The sequence below is a fragment of the Nerophis ophidion genome, linkage group LG07 (genome assembly GCF_033978795.1).
Source record: "Nerophis ophidion isolate RoL-2023_Sa linkage group LG07, RoL_Noph_v1.0, whole genome shotgun sequence".
Lineage (NCBI taxonomy): Eukaryota > Metazoa > Chordata > Actinopteri > Syngnathiformes > Syngnathidae > Nerophis > Nerophis ophidion.
This window is the reverse complement of record NC_084617.1, coordinates 60,899,930-60,915,938: the sequence shown is the minus strand read 5'-3', so window position 1 is coordinate 60,915,938 and position 16,009 is coordinate 60,899,930. Positions and strand designations below refer to the sequence as shown.

Genomic DNA, 16,009 nt, shown 5'->3' with positions numbered 1-16,009 from the left:
CTAATACTTTAGGTTCAAGCTTTAATACGTAATATCAGGTTTTATTCTAGTAAGAGATGTGGTGCCGCTGAGTAAAACTTACATTCCCAATTCATTATTTTAGTGTATTCTTGACTTCCAGTTTGAATAAGTAAGAATTTCAGGTGTAATTTATCACATTTAATGTGACCAGGAAGGGCTACACAAATAAAAACCAAGGCCAAAAATCACACTACATTATAACACTACACTTCCTCACTACCAAAAGCCTGCATGCGAGCTTGTGTTCTATTCTGTCGACCTCTGGAAGTAATTACCAAGGCTTCCCATATCCCAGAATTCCCTTTGAGGAGAGGTGTGGTGAGGAGAAGGAGGAGGCGGCGGTGGAAGGGAAGCCGGCTCAAAAACATGCAACTAGAGAAGACTTTCCTGACTCAGTAATACTCAACCACCCATCACTGCTAATGGAGAAAACGGCTACTTTTAGGACTCATTTGTCACTTGGTATGGTTTGTCTGCCAGTTACCATGGCGACAAGCTGGAAAGGAATGGGAACACCCCCCCGCCTCTTAGATTTAACCCTAAGTTATCTTTACAAAAGTGAGCACGCGGCTCACATTTCAGCAGCCGTTTTCTCATATCTTCTCAAGGGACAATACCACGGGAGTAAACCTTGGATATAAATTGCAGGAGTCAGTGTACAACTTGGAAAGCAGTATAGAGTGCTGAAAATAAGTCGATGCACAGTAGGAATGGCCGATTTGGCCTAAAATCTGTATTGCAATTACAATATGTCACACCCTCTTGTTATAACAGTATTTTACAATGTTATTTAGCATATAAATGACAATAGAAACATTTCAAAACTAGTTAAAAAGATTCCTAGTTTGGCTACTGACGTATGTAGTAATAATTACGTCATTTCCGATTATTTTCTATTACTATTATTGATCTACTTGGTAATTTTCCGGGCTTCACGGTGGAAGAGGGGTTAGTGCGTCTGCCTCACAATACGAAGGTCCTGCAGTCCTGGGTTCAATTCCAGGCTGAGGCTCTTTCTGTGTGGAGTTTGCATGTTCTTCCCGTGAATGCGTGGGTTCCCTCCGGGTACTCCGGCTTCCTCCCACTTCCAAAAACATGCACCTGGGGATAGGTTGATTGGCAACACTAAATTGGCCCTAGTGTGTGAATGTGAGTGTGAATGTTGTCTGTCTATCTGTGTTGGCCCTGCGATGAGGTGGCGACTTGTCCAGGGTGTAACCCGCCTTCCGCCCGATTGTATCTGAGATAGGCGCCAGCGCCCCCCGCGACCCCGGAAGGGAATAAGCGGTAGAAAATGGATGGATGGATGGTAATTTGCTGTTAATACTATGGCTAGTTACTCTCTGCTGTTACATGGTTTTATCTTCACTTCTATTGAGATGTATTAAGCACTTATTCTTCTTTTGTTTGTCTACTGTACATTAGTTTTGGGTGAAACTACTGTACACATTTGGTTATCGATCCAAAACTTGATAGTTAAACAGGGAGTATTGGTCATACCAATGTTCATATTTCTAATTCTCAAGCTCATTAAATGATACTTTTTTTTTAATCAATTTTCTAATCAGACAAAACACTGGATGGCAAATGTAAAAATATCACTGTAATATTTAAAGAATTTCCTTATTCCCTTATATTAAATTCAATATTTATGATTAAGTAAATAATTGTGCAAAATAATTAAAACCTAAACAGACGAGTGGCTCTGTGGAAGCTCTCTTCCAGTGTGTCCTCCTGACCACCAAGCATTTCCATTCAAGCCCGTTTCATGGTTCAATACAGTCTGTGGGTTGCTTTCCAGCAATTGTCTTTTGTCGCGGTGACACGCCAGCTCCAACCATGTCTCTCCTCCTGGTTGCTGCTTATACAGAGCGACAGGTGATTAGATAAAAAAGACCCTGGTGGGCCATCTACGCACCTGTCGCTGACTTCGAGGCCTATCCTGGCACACCCCGCTTCGCTGCAGGCCCGCAGGCCACGCCCCTATCCACAGGCTCTTTTCTCCGGAGTTATTGAACAATAACAATGTGATGATAAAAAATATCACTCTAATCACTGTATTATCGATCATATACTGACACTATACCTGGTATCATTAATTTTGATATTTGTATCCATCCCTGTTTACATTCAAGAGCTCTACCCTACCGTTTTCTTTTGCTTTTTTATTCTCCTTCGGTGTGTAGTGTTGCATGTTTAGCTATTCCTCATCCTGTCGTCGTCCGTCTCCCAGGGATAATGATACATGTACGAAACACCTTTTATTTGCTGCCATGAAGGCGAGGATGAGTGATTTAGAAGCGGCTTTGCACTGTGGAGGGAGATTAGCTTGCTACATGCAACGCAATGCTACGATGCTGCATTGCGTTGAAGACGCCTTTGTTCACTTGTTGCTGTCAAATTTGAAGGACACAGCTAGAATGTCTCATCAACATGCATTATCACGATTAGAGATGTGGGAAATAGATTTTTGGATGTATTGCAATTCAGACATGGACAATTATAGGATAGATTAGTAAACGTCGATAATCGATAATTGATGTATTTAAGTAATGCAGACATTTCTAAAATTTGTCTGACTGCAGCGACCTACTGTACCTCACCTAGAGATCCGACCAGCTCCTTTGCACACATTTTCATTAATCTAATAAATGTGCAAATCAATGTAACTGTAACTGTTTTAACTTGTTTTTTTTAAAGTTGAAAATAATAAATAATTATTTAGTGAAACGAAAAGAAATGTAAAACTGTGTCAATATCCATAAACTGAAGATGCATTAGTAATCAAATTTTAATCGAATAGTACAGGGGTCGGAACCTTTTTGGCTGAGAGAGTCATACATGCCAAATATTTTAAAAAGTATTTCCGTGAGAGCCATATAATATTTTTTTTAAGACTAAATACAACTAAATGCGTGCATTTTTAAGTAACACCAACATTTTTAGAGTATAATCAGTCTCTTATTCTTTTCAATAACATTGTTATTCTGAAGCTAACCAACAATAAATAAAATACTTCTTACCATTAATGGGACTTCTTGAACAGGTGTGGTAGAAACCGGATGGATGGATTAAAATGCATGAGAATGTTTTGTATTTTGAATGTTATTTTAGACACTGTGACTACCAGCAGAATTATTCATTACTTACTGTGTTAAACAATGTCTGCTAACATTTATCTGAGAGCCTGATGCAGTCATCAAAAGAGCCACATCTGGCTCTAGAGCCATAGGTTCCCTACCCCTGGAATAGTAGCACCTGAATCATAATCATAATCGAATCATGAGGTGCCCTAAGATTCCCACCTCTAATCACGATTTGATTGTATTAAAAGCTCTATCGCAAAATGTTTTATCATTTCTATTGTTTATTGTCAATATCATGCAACCTTGAATAGAAGTAAAACCTTTGGAGTAGTCTGCCAGCTATTTAGACAATAATTGTTGTGTGTTGAGTCTTTTTCATTGTAAATCTACAAGGCTATGCAATCTGCACATTGACTACTCTATAGTAAAGCATTCATTTATTTAGTATTGTCCCTCAACAGGATGTTCTATAATTCCTGGAAGGTGAGGAGTGTGCTTACCTTTGTGAAATATTGTACTTCCGAATATGGATATATCTTTTAAGTTTAAACTAATTCCTCTGTATTTTCATTCATCGACTAACCCATTTATTGCACTCAAATATTCCTTGTACTGTATTCACTGTAGACCTTCCCTTTAATGCATATCAATATGTGATGAGACTGCCAACAGACCACTTATGCTGAGTCTCATTGAGATCATTTGTAATGTTGTCATGTTTGTTTGAACCAAATTAATGTTGCATTATCATTTAACCTTCATACAGTTGCTTAGGCATTTTTTATAGCTCTTTTGCATACTGAAATCGACTGTGTGAACTGAAAAGAAGCTGCCAGTAAATCGAGCACAAGTAAATCGCTGTTACCGGATGCCTGCACATTCTAATGAGATCCAATTATTTGCAAAGCGAATGCACGGTTTAAGTTGAAACTGTCAGAGAGGTCATCATTTAACAGTATGGTTATCACTATGTGGTTGTAGTTTGCATTGATTGCATCATGCTGATAGTTGTATAGTGGTTACCTTATGTCAGGGCTATTCTACTACTTAATGACAAGGGCCGCCGTTTGAAGAGCCCAAGGGCACAGGGGCCGGACATCGAAATGTGGATATTTTGTCAGAAAGTGCCTCCGCAGGTTATATTCCTATGAGACTGTGTTTACTTAATTACAAAGTACTTATAGTAGTATAACCCATTTCCCATTTACAAAGTAGTACACTCATCGACTTTCACCTTTGAGACACTAGTGATTTAGGGCTATATATAAGTAAACATTGATAGATTGATTGATTGACTGTGCTGTTAATAAATGTATTACTCTGCCCTCACTACTTGTTTCCAGCAATTGCAGATAGTTAACAGCATGAATAAACAGAAGCTCCAGAAGTTTTGTTGAGAATTGATGTTCCTTCTTTTGAATTATTTTCCTTCCTCTGTTATATTTCTTTACACTTCTTTTTTCATTTATGTTTGTAAGACGGAAAATATAAATATAAAATAAACACTACGAAAGTCTAATGTCCATTGTGTATTTTACATAAATCAAATAGAAGGTTTAGTGTTAATATATTCAGACAAAAAACTACAGATGTTTGCGCATACACAAATTAAACAACATCAATGTCAAAAATGGCACACTGCGTATGTGATTTATCACAATTAAAATAAGCGGTAGAAAATGGATGGATGGATGTAGCATTATCGCCTTCTACTGGTCAAATTTTGCGCTATATGTATTAAACAAACTTCGAGCGCCAGAGATTCTTTTAGATAAAAACAATACGACCGTGAATACAAAATACATTACGGAGTCAACAATTTCAATACAAAACAAACTAAATATCTTTATGCACAATATTTACCTACGAAGATGTGACCAATTTTCGTGATGAAGCTTACAAGTGTAGATTTCTACCGTTGTTGCTGCTTGGCTAGAACAGTGGTTCTCAACCTTTTTTCAGTGATGTACTCCCTGTGAACATTTTTTTTAATTCAAGTACTCCCTAATCAGAGGAAAGCATTTTTGGTTGAAAAACAGAGATAACGGAGTAAAATACAGCACTATGTCATCAGTTTCTGATTTATTAAATTGTATAACAGTGCAAAAATATTGCTCATTTGTAGTGATCTTTCTTAAAGTGCCCTCTTTGGGGATTGTAATAGAGATCCATCTGGATTCATGAACTTAATTCTAAAAATTTCTTCATAAAAAAATAAATCTTTAACATCAATATTTATGGAACTTGTCCACAAAAAATCTAGCTGTCAAGACTGAATATTGCATTGTTGCATTTCTTTTCACAGTTTATGAACTCACTCACATTCATATTTTGTTGAAGTATTATTCAATAGATATATTTATAAAGGATTTTTGAATTGTTGCTATTTTTAGAATATAAAAAAAAAAATCTCACGTACCCCTTGGCATACCTTCAAGTACCCCCAGGGGTACCCGTACCCCCTTTTTTTTTTGGTCATGAAAAAGGGAGTTTTTTTGGGTTGGGGCACTAATTGTAAGTGTGTCTCATGCTTTTTATGTTGATTTAATAAACAAAAATAAATAATAATAATAATAAAAAATTATTCTGGGCCCGGTACCCGGTTGTGGACCACTGGTGCAGAACACTATGTGCGTCGCTTAAAGGTCCGACAGGAAACACTAACTCGAGCAATTGCTTAGGGTAGAACATTTTAGTCGTTGCTAAAAGTTTGATTTTTGCAATTTATTTAGATTTTTTTTAGGTTTGAATGAGTAGTTTTCCTCTACTCACCTCTCTGCTGTTTCATTGTGACACATAGGCCTTGCTGTTGCCCCCTGTGGGGTGGCGGGAGTACTGCATACATGGGCAACCAACCTTTGTTTGAATGGTTTATTCAAGCCTATTTGGGTAATGTTCGGCGGGCCAAATGAAACGATTTGTCGAGCTGGAGGTGGCCACCCGTTGAATAGGCTGGCCTTATGTTGACACATTGACACATTGTTATAATGTAGTGTAGTTATACACCTCTGCAAACTTTTAAAACAACATGAGAATTGACTTATGCCAGTGTTTCCCAACTTTTATTAAGCCAAAGCACACATTTCACATCAAAAAAATCTTAAAGCAAACCACCGAGCGTGCCATGACTTAATGTATGAATGGCAACACGCACAGACATTTTGGGGGGCAGGAGCTCAAACCAGAAAAATAGACACATCGCAAAAATTGTTCATATAATTATTGTTATTATAATAAAAACCCAGCAGGATATTTGCATGGCCCTGTAATGAGGTGGTGACTTTTCCAGGGTGTACTCCGCCTTCCCCCCGAATGCAGCTGAGATAGGCACCAGCGACCCCAAACGGGACAAGCGGTAGAAAATAGGTGGATGGATGGATATTTTCAACATGTATAGTAAACAATAAAACCTCATATCATCATATTGGAATAAAAGGTGTACTTTACACACATTTATCTTTTTCTGACAGCGCATAAACAGCATCAATGGATAGCTCAGTTTTATGACACTTGCAATCCCATAAGGAATGTAGGTTGGAGTTTCAATTGGGTAATGTTTTTTTTAATGAGTTCACAACGACTTGTGATGAAAATAATATTTTTTTCAAATTTTGCCTGTAAAATGCAATTATATTATCACATATATAATATTGAAATGCATATGTTGACAGGTATGCCGTCTCTCCCTTCATTAAACATGAGAAACCTCAGTAAACCACTGTTTTTCAATTTTATTTCTGAAACTTTGGCGCAGCAGTGACATAATGTTTTCCGCAGCGCTGACATTGTAGTTAATTTAGAATTTTAAAATGCCATTACCTTATTACCTGTCCGTCTGATGCTGCGTGGCAGAGAAGACGTACTGTAGGTCTAGCGTATAGGACGAGGTGGAGGGGCTGGGGTTTGTGAGCGCCGTCGAGCAGTTTGGGGAGGGATTATATCAATAACTCAAATATATGCCCTTCAGATATCAAAACATATTTGGGGGGAATTGATTACACAGGGGATTTTTTTTAATTCTTAAATAAATGAATAAAAAATTGGGCTCTAGCAGAAAGGGCACTTTTCTCACGCCAGGCAAAAGGGAAGGTGTAACTGTTCACATGCCTGTTGGAGACACAGGTTAATGACGTACTGTACCTTCTGCCATTTAGTGGAAGAATGTTAAGTTGTTGTACTTGTCAATGTTGTAGTTTGCTGGCATACGGTAGATTATTTAACAAAGTTATTTGTAGAAAACACACTTACCGTATTTTTTTTAACTATAAACCCTACATATATACAAGTATACAAGTCACACCCACTAAATTCTAGAAGAGAAAACATTTTGTTGTGATAAATTAGCCGCACCAATATCTAAGCCGTAGATATATTACGGTATGTTGTGAAAGAAGATATTTACATACCTAAATTGGTGCCTGTTACGCGACAATAAAACTGGCTGATCAAAGAACACAGAAAAGTAATTGGTGTTTTTATTCTTCCTTTTATTTCTCCTTTTTTAATGCGGTTCTATATGTATATCAGGATCTTTCTTCCTTGTATTTTATAAACACTTTGAATTTCAACAGTTTCTTAAATATCAATCAATCAATGTTTATTTATATAACCCTAAATCACAAATGTCTCAAAGGACTGTACAAACCACTATGACTACGACATCCTCGGAAGAACCCACATAAGGGCAAGGAAAACTCACACACAGTGGGCAAGGAGAATTCACACCCAGTGGGACGCCAGTGACATTGATGACTATGAGAAACCTTGGAGAGGACCCCCCCCACCCCTCTAGGGGACCAAAAGCAATGGATGTCGAGCGGATGTAACATGATACTGTGAAAGTTCAATCCATAGTGGCTCCAACACAGCCGTGAGAGTTGAGTTCAAAGCGGATCCAAGACAACAGTGAGAGTCCCGTCCACAGGAAACCATCACAAGCGGAGTTGGATCAGCATCGTGGAGATGTCCCCAACCGATACACAGGCGAGCGGTCCATCCTGGGTCCCAACAAGCGGTCCATCCTGGGTCTCGACTCTGTACAGCCAGTACTTCATCCATAATAGTTTTAGTAAATTGTTTGATTTCTTTATGCTTAATCCATTTAGCCCTTGGCGAAGAAAAATCCATAGATTAGCCGCAACTTTGTATAAGCCGCAGGATTCAAAGCTTGGGTAATGTAGTCCAGAAATACGGTAATTATTGTCAGTTATACCTCTTTTTGCATCTCTCCAGGCGTCAACCTCCGGCCGTCGGGCTGTAAGCCGACCTGCCCGCTGTGTTTCAGGAGACAACGAGACCAAGTCTGGTCTCAGCAAAGCGGAGTTCATGGAGAAAGTACAGCGGAGCAACGAGGCGTGTCAGCTGGGGGACTACAAGAAAGCCGTTGAGTTGTACAGCGATGCCTTAGAAGCGGACCCACAGAACTGTATCCTGTACAGTAACCGGTCTGCTGCGCTCCTCAAGCTGGGCCAACACCAGGCTGCACTGGATGACGCCGAAAAAGCTTGCGGAGTTAATCCTAAATGGCCAAAGGTAAGAATCTTTCTACGTCTTTCAATATGAATATATAAAACAATAGTTTGTAAAACTATTTTTTTCCACTGTTTATAGTAAAGTATAAAAAAGAACAGCAAACGAAAATCAACACAGAAAACAGGACTTGAGTGTAATCCAAGGTTCAAAACAATATTTATAATCGGCAACAACAGTAACATCACTAAATTGAAATATGTAGTGTATTCTCATTTCAATACTGGTGGGAGAACGAGGAAGACATTTGCAGAGCATTGGATTGTTTTTATTATTTTTTTAATTTAATGTACAAACGCTGCTATTTACCTCCATGACTCATGCTGCACTATTGTTGGTATGACAACCAACACTTGCTCCTCACTCTTCCTGTCCCCCAGCGAGCCTCGCCATGTCGCCGGCCAGGGCGAGTTTGCTCAACAGCCCTGGTTCTACCCGGTGACAGCCGTGATCATATCAATTAATTGACTTTTTGTCTCTTTTTTTTATTACTCAAATAAATGTCGAGTGAGTGAGTGTGACATGATTTTTCCCTGATGGATTTTTTTCTTTCTGTATAACAGGGATGTGCCGATTGATTGGTTACTGATCTCTGACACTGTATTTATTTTTAGTCTCACATTGAGTGGGAGAGCAGCTAATGATGTGTTTTAATACACATTGTGCAGCTGCTCCCCCAATCTAATAATACTAATAACCCCCCCCCCATTGTAATAAATAAACTGCATTTCTTAGTATTTTAAATATCACTATTAAGTAGTATTATCACTGAAGGACGAGGCTAAACATGTTACACACCGATAGCAATCCAGGAGCAGGCAACAACACCAAGAAATAAGTGCTTAGCAAAGATTAAGAAGTTTAGGTGGAGTCATGTTGCAGCAAAAAGTAAGCAGCTATTAACAGTAAATTAAAAAGTAGGTTAAAAAGAGTCTAGAGAGAGGATAACAAACAAGAATTATTGGTGTGTCAGCATTGTCACTGTCTGTACACGACACGTAAGGGGAAGACAGATCATCCATAAATTGTTAGTGTCGATACCAAGGGTTGTATCGGTTAGGTGGGACCTAATAAGTTTACTTCTTCCCACTCCCTTTTGAGCCAATCTTGACATCTACAAAAGATTAGTCACATGTAATGTTTTCAATGTAGGTGTAAAAATAATGTATTTATATATTTCTTTTGTATTTTATGTCCTTCTCTTGTTTTGTTTGCATGGCTCAAAATAAACCATTCATTCATTCAATGATTGATACGAGACTGATGAGGTTGATGTTTTTTTTTTTTAAATTAAAACTATTTTTTGTTGTTGATTTTGTCAATGTTTGCAAACTGAATAATTCCTTGGACACAGAAGGACTTTGAAGGATTTAAATGAGTAGTAGACACAGTGGTATTAGTTTTTGGTTTTGTTAAGTTATTGTGTACTAATTGATGTTGTTGTGCTCAAACAATCGTATGTAATACAAATAAATAGGGAATTTGTTTACATTTTGTGTTGATATTGGTAAGCTGTCAATAGCTCTTACCATAAATACATAAACAAAAAAAAATGACAGTTAACACATGTGATCAATATTAGTATTGGCTGATCTCACTCATGGATGATCGGAATGCTTTTATACTTTATATTCATTTAGATGAAGATAGCCATCCGTCACCTGTCCTTCTGGAAACTTCTATGAAGAACTGCAGAGAGTAGAAAATAATAAGAATATAATAATAAGAAAAAAAATCAGTATGACAACTTCTGTATGCACATGGCCCTGAATGTGGTTTGTGTGTGTGAAGAAATCACCTCAGAGAATCACAATATCAGTTCTTTGCAAAGAAAATACCATGATTTGTTAGAATCGTAAAACAATTCATTGGTTGAAGCTGTTTTTTACATTTTAATCTTGAACACACAATAAAGTGAACATAAATGGGGTTTTACTTGTACAGAAATGTTCTGAGTATTGCAATAATGTTGTTTCATGTTAAAGTTTGTGGATGACAAAGCAGCACACACACATGCACGGACACACCACTTTGGCGCACCTCCTGTAGTGTGCATGTTGTCCAGGGAGTTACCACAGCTATCCGACATTTCAGCTTCCTCCCTGTGGCCACACAGTGAAGAGTATTTTAGTGAACAACTCACACAAGCGAAGACACTCCAATGTGGAACTGTGTGTGTGAACAAGTAAACTGTGTCTTTTAGGTCTGATTCACAGATAGATGGAGACATTTGTAGCCATGGTTACTGTACCGTACAAGAGTTGGGAGACCTCCAAATTGCAATTTCGTTGTACAATGTACAATGACAATAAAGATCTATTCTATTCTATTCCAAAAGACTCAAGGCTGCAAAAGTAATTTGTTTTAGAAAAGACGTCAAATCTAAAAGGAATGACTCTCCCGCTTGACATCAGTACAAAGTTTTTGGAGTTTTGGTCCATGGAGCTTGTCCGGGTCATGAGCACTACTAACCTTTGATAGATTTCACATTACTCTGCCACAAATCGGTCGCGGCCCAATTCCTCAGTGAAAGAGCGATTCCATCGATTTCACGATTTAGTGTACAGAGATGCTTTTGTCTTTCCACGGAGAGATTGATGATAACGTGGTAGAGTGATATTGACGCTAATTTGTTGCCCGGGTGATGCATTACATCTCTTCTTTGCTCTGAGTTCACGTACATGTCCAGGTAGGTTTTCTTTTCAAGTCATTGCAGCAACACTGTCCTTGCATATTTCTACCAATTACTTGCATCATCCTTCATTGACATCTGCTCTGTTGTCAGTTTGCTTGAAGGACATTTTCTACAGTTTGGTGATATTTTACTACGTATTCAACCTTGCCACATTTGAGTATAATGGCCTTCCGCCCGATTGTAGCTGAGATAGGCGCCAGCGCCCCCCGCGACCCCAAAAGGGAATAAGCGGTAGAAAATGGATGGATGGATGGAATATTGCTGTTGTAATCATCCAGCTCTTCTTTATACGCTGTCCAAATACAAAGCAGCCTTTGTGGTCTGACTGGGGGAGGGTTGTCTTCAACTAGGCCGCGTTACCGTTTTACTCGTTTGCTGTCATTTGCCTCTGCAGCTTGGCCTTGCTTTTGTGTTTAAATCTTTTTTTAGTGAGGGTTCAAAAATGTTTTTACCCTCAAAACGCCACAAGGGGTCAGTGTTGCCAAATAGGAAGGTTGTCTGAACTGTCCTGTGTGTGTGCAGCAGAATTAATAAGCATACAAAGCAATTTGATTTCAGAAATTGCTTTTTTTTTTTTCTTCCAAAAGTAAATCATGAGCAGCTTTCAACACAGAGGCATAAATGAGTATCATGGGATCAGGCTCTTCCTTGTTTCTTTTTTGTGACATTTTCTTTCACGCAAAACGATGTTCAGATTTGAATAAACTCCCATTTCTAGTGTGCTGTAGCATGTATGAATTATATGATATAATTACATTGACTGTGTGATGGTTTAGCAAGATGGTTAGTAATGTTGGTCTTGTCGTCTATCCATCCCCAATGGTTTGGAGCTATACCATCCATCTGCTTTTGAGGCTTGTTGATGTAAAACAGGGATTATATCACATGAGTGTGGTGGCATTCAGATCCTGTATGAGTCCGTAATATCATCAATCATTCTTCCCTATGACTGGGCGTCTGGATTGGCCTGTCAAGTGGTGACAGGCATGGTTTTTGCCGCCCCAGGCACCAACGAGCAGCCCACCCTCCTGAAGAAGGGCTGGAGAGGCGTGAAGGAAGCCCCTTCTGTCGAATGTGTCAGCTCTCGCCGCTGTGAGTGCCAACAAACACATTCTGAGAGAAGAAAGAGAATGTGCAATTTAATGACCCAAGACAGCTTTAGGCCTTCCTTACCTCACCCAGGTTCGGAATATAAAAGGCTTAAATGGGAACAAAATGGGTTGTCATTTCATAGAAGAGGGGCACGTACTTGTGGGTGTCTGTTTGCATTGGGTCTCAATGATCCACATGTGGGGGAGTAAACGCGTTTTGGCCATGTTCAATTCATTACCTCCACCAAGGAGATTATGTTTTCATCGCCGTTTTATTTGCTCTTGCTGGGGGGGGCAGGGGGTGAGAGGGCTAAAGAAAAACACATTCAGGGTACATTTACAATCGAATGAAAACAGGAATAGTTTTTTTTTCTCTGCTGTGTCAAAATGATCCCTGTACGAAGCACATGCATGCCAAGCCAGTCATATTGTGAGTGCTTTGTAAAAAAAACAACACACTGAATGCATTTGCACCACAAGCTTGTACTGTACAACCATATTTTAAAGGCCTACTGAAATGAGATTTTCTTATTTAAACGGGGATAGCAGGTCCATTCTATGTGGCATACTTGATCATTTCGCGATATTGCCATTATTTTGGTGTAAGGATTTAGTAGAGAACATCGACGATAAAGTTCACAACTTTTGGTCGCTAATAAAAAAGCCTTGCCTTTACCGGAAGTAGCAGACGATGTGCGTGTGACGTCACAGGTTGTAGGGCTCCTCATATCCTCACATTGTTTACAATCATAGCCAGCAGCAGCTGGAGCTATTTGGACCGAGAAAGCAACAATTTCCCCATTAATTTGAGCGAGGATGAAAGATTTGTGGATGAGGAAATTTAGTGTGAATGACTAGAAGAAAAAAAAAGGTGATTGCAGTGGGAGCGATTCAGATGTTTTTAGACACATTTACTAGGATAATTCTGGGAAATCCCCTGTTTGCCTATTGTGTTGCTAGTGTTTTAGTGAGTTAAATAGTACCTGACAGTCGGAGGGGTGTGGTGACTGGTGTGTTGACACCAAAGTCTCTGAGGGAAGTCACGGCAGCTGCAGCAGGACAGAAGCTCCGCTGATCTCCGGTAAGAGCCGACTTATTACCACAATTTTCTTACCGAAAACTGCCGGTTGACATATAGTTGGGATCCATGTTCGCTTGACCGCTCTGATCCATAGTAAAGCTTCACTTCCAGGAATTTTAAACAAGGAAGTACTGTGTGTTTGTGTGGCTAAAGGCTAAAGGCTTCTCATCTCATCTTTCTACTTTGACTTCTCCATTATCAATTGAACAAATTGCAAAAGATTCAGCAACACAGATGTCCAGAATACTGTTTAATTATGCGGTTAAAGCAGACTACTTATAGCTTGGATCGGGCTGGAAAATAATGTCCGCTACAACCCGAGACGTCAAACGCACGCGCCTTCATACTAGTCATCATACCGCAACGTTTTTAACACGACACTTCGAGGGAAATTTTAAATTGCAGTTTAGTAAACTAAAAAGGCTGTATTGGCATGTGTTGCAATGTTAATATTTCATTGTTTATAAACAAACTATCAGACTGCGTGGTCGGTAGTAGTGGGTTTCAGTAGGCCTTTAAGTAGTAATGCTTCTCCTTTAATCACAGCACTCTTAGTTTACTTTGTTGGAGAAACATAATCAAAAGCAAAGACAACAAAACACCCAAAATAAACGTCAAATCACTGATCCCACAGATGTTGGAAATAGGATGATCAAGATGATCAAGATGATCCCCTGCTGGCCCCACTATGGATTGGACTCTCCCACTATTAACTAGATCCACTCGACGCCCATTGCAGCGGTTGCCCAGGGGGATGTTCCCCTCATCTGTGGTGTCCTAAAAGGTTTCTCATTGTATCCCTTTGGGTAGAGTTTTTTCTTGCTCTGATGTGAGATCTGAGCCGAGGATGTCGTTATGGCTTGTGCAGCCCTTTGAGACACTTATGATTTAGAGCTACATAAATAAACTTTGATTGATTGATTGATGTTGGGCAGGGATATTCAACTGGCAGCCCCGGGGGAATCTCCGGCCCAGGAATGACACCACCTTTTGCGTTCAGTTCAAAACTTAGGGGACAAACATTTTAACAAAAAAATGTTTGAGGAACTTGGGCAACTGCAAACACATTTGCAGATCCTTGCATTGACATTTGAACCCTGCTAGTAAACATAAAACAAACTTCTGATTTACATAACTGAGGTGTTCCTCAAGGCACTCCTTTAAGTCCTTCTCCTTTTGGCAGTTACACTTTTTTTCATTATGTGATTTTTGTTACTGGGCAGCAAGGTGTAACAGGGGTTAGTGGATGTGCCTCGCAATACGAAGGTCTTGGGTTCGATCCTGTGCTTGGGATCTTTGTGTGTGGAGTTTGCATGTTTATCCCTGTGACTGCGTGGGTTGCCTCGGGTACTGCGGCTTCCTCCCACCTCCAAAGACATGCACCTGGGGTTAGGTTGATTGGCAACACTAAAATGGCCCTAGTGTGTGAATGTTGTCTCTCCATCAGGGTTGGCCCTGCAATGAGGTGGCGACTTGACTAGTAGATGGCAGTCAAACATAAGAGATAAGTGTAGGCTACACCGTTTGATGTGCATCAATATACGAGTATTATTCTGGTGTGTGTAAAAGGTAAGACATATTATCCGTTTTATTTAGCAATATTATGCAAAAGCAACTTTTCTTACCTCCTGGTACCCACTGATCTGTATTTGGGATCTGCATAAATCCTGAAAAATTGCGCAGGTCCGCCTTTATATTCCGTGTGCACAATTGATAACAAGTGCAAATGTGTTGCAGACCACCCTTTTTTAAATTAGATTTTTGTATGAACCATAAAAAAAGTACTCATCATTTTCCTCCGCATCCATTACATCATTTGCTCCAACCGGTCCAATATGTGCTGTTTCGTTATGCTGTGTAATACGCAGCACACTCCACCATTTAGGTAATATAGAATTGCGATCTAGACAACAGAACCTATTTTTAGCATTTCACAAATTTCTGGGAGACGCCACTGTTGTGATGGTGCATCTGGAATGATCCAAAAAGACAATTAGACGTGCATGAAAATGTATGTTGCAAGTTGTTTTTCTATATAGGAGATATCATACTGTTTGAGGGGAGATCTGCTTTGTAAGTAGAGTACAATTTAATTGTTATATATATAAATAAAACATGAATAGCTCTCAAACTGAACTGTCCAGTTGTGGTCGATTGAATGCCCTGAGAATACAAGCACCCTGTTGAATAAAAATATCCATAAGCATATATAAATCACATTGCTTTTTATCATGATGATAGTCGGAGATGTCAGGTTTAGAGAGAAATCAATTGCAGTAACGCTTTCAGAAACCACTTTAAATGTATTTGTGGTTTCAGTAGGGAGGTTTACTGAAACACAAAAACTGTGGTAGTATACCGGACCGAAAATTAAACTAAGCAGCATTGAAATGAAGCAAAAAGTAGGTAAAGTTATTGCTTTGTCAACTGTGCTGACAGTGTTACGTTTGAGCACTGAGCAGGGATCCCAGACAACCTCTATTTAACGGAATTCCGCTATTTTCCT

At 39.2% G+C, this 16,009-nt stretch overlaps 1 protein-coding gene across 2 annotated transcripts in view; it reads left to right on the top strand.

Annotated features, from left to right (window-relative positions):
- Positions 1 to 16,009, top strand: part of LOC133556628 (tetratricopeptide repeat protein 28-like) — a 655,127-nt gene that overhangs the window by 6,764 nt on the left and 632,354 nt on the right. For both annotated transcript variants that reach the window (XM_061906744.1, XM_061906745.1), the window contains exon 2: positions 8,340 to 8,639. In XM_061906744.1, coding sequence (XP_061762728.1) covers positions 8,340 to 8,639 — 300 coding nt within the window. The remainder of the gene's footprint in view (positions 1 to 8,339; positions 8,640 to 16,009) is intronic.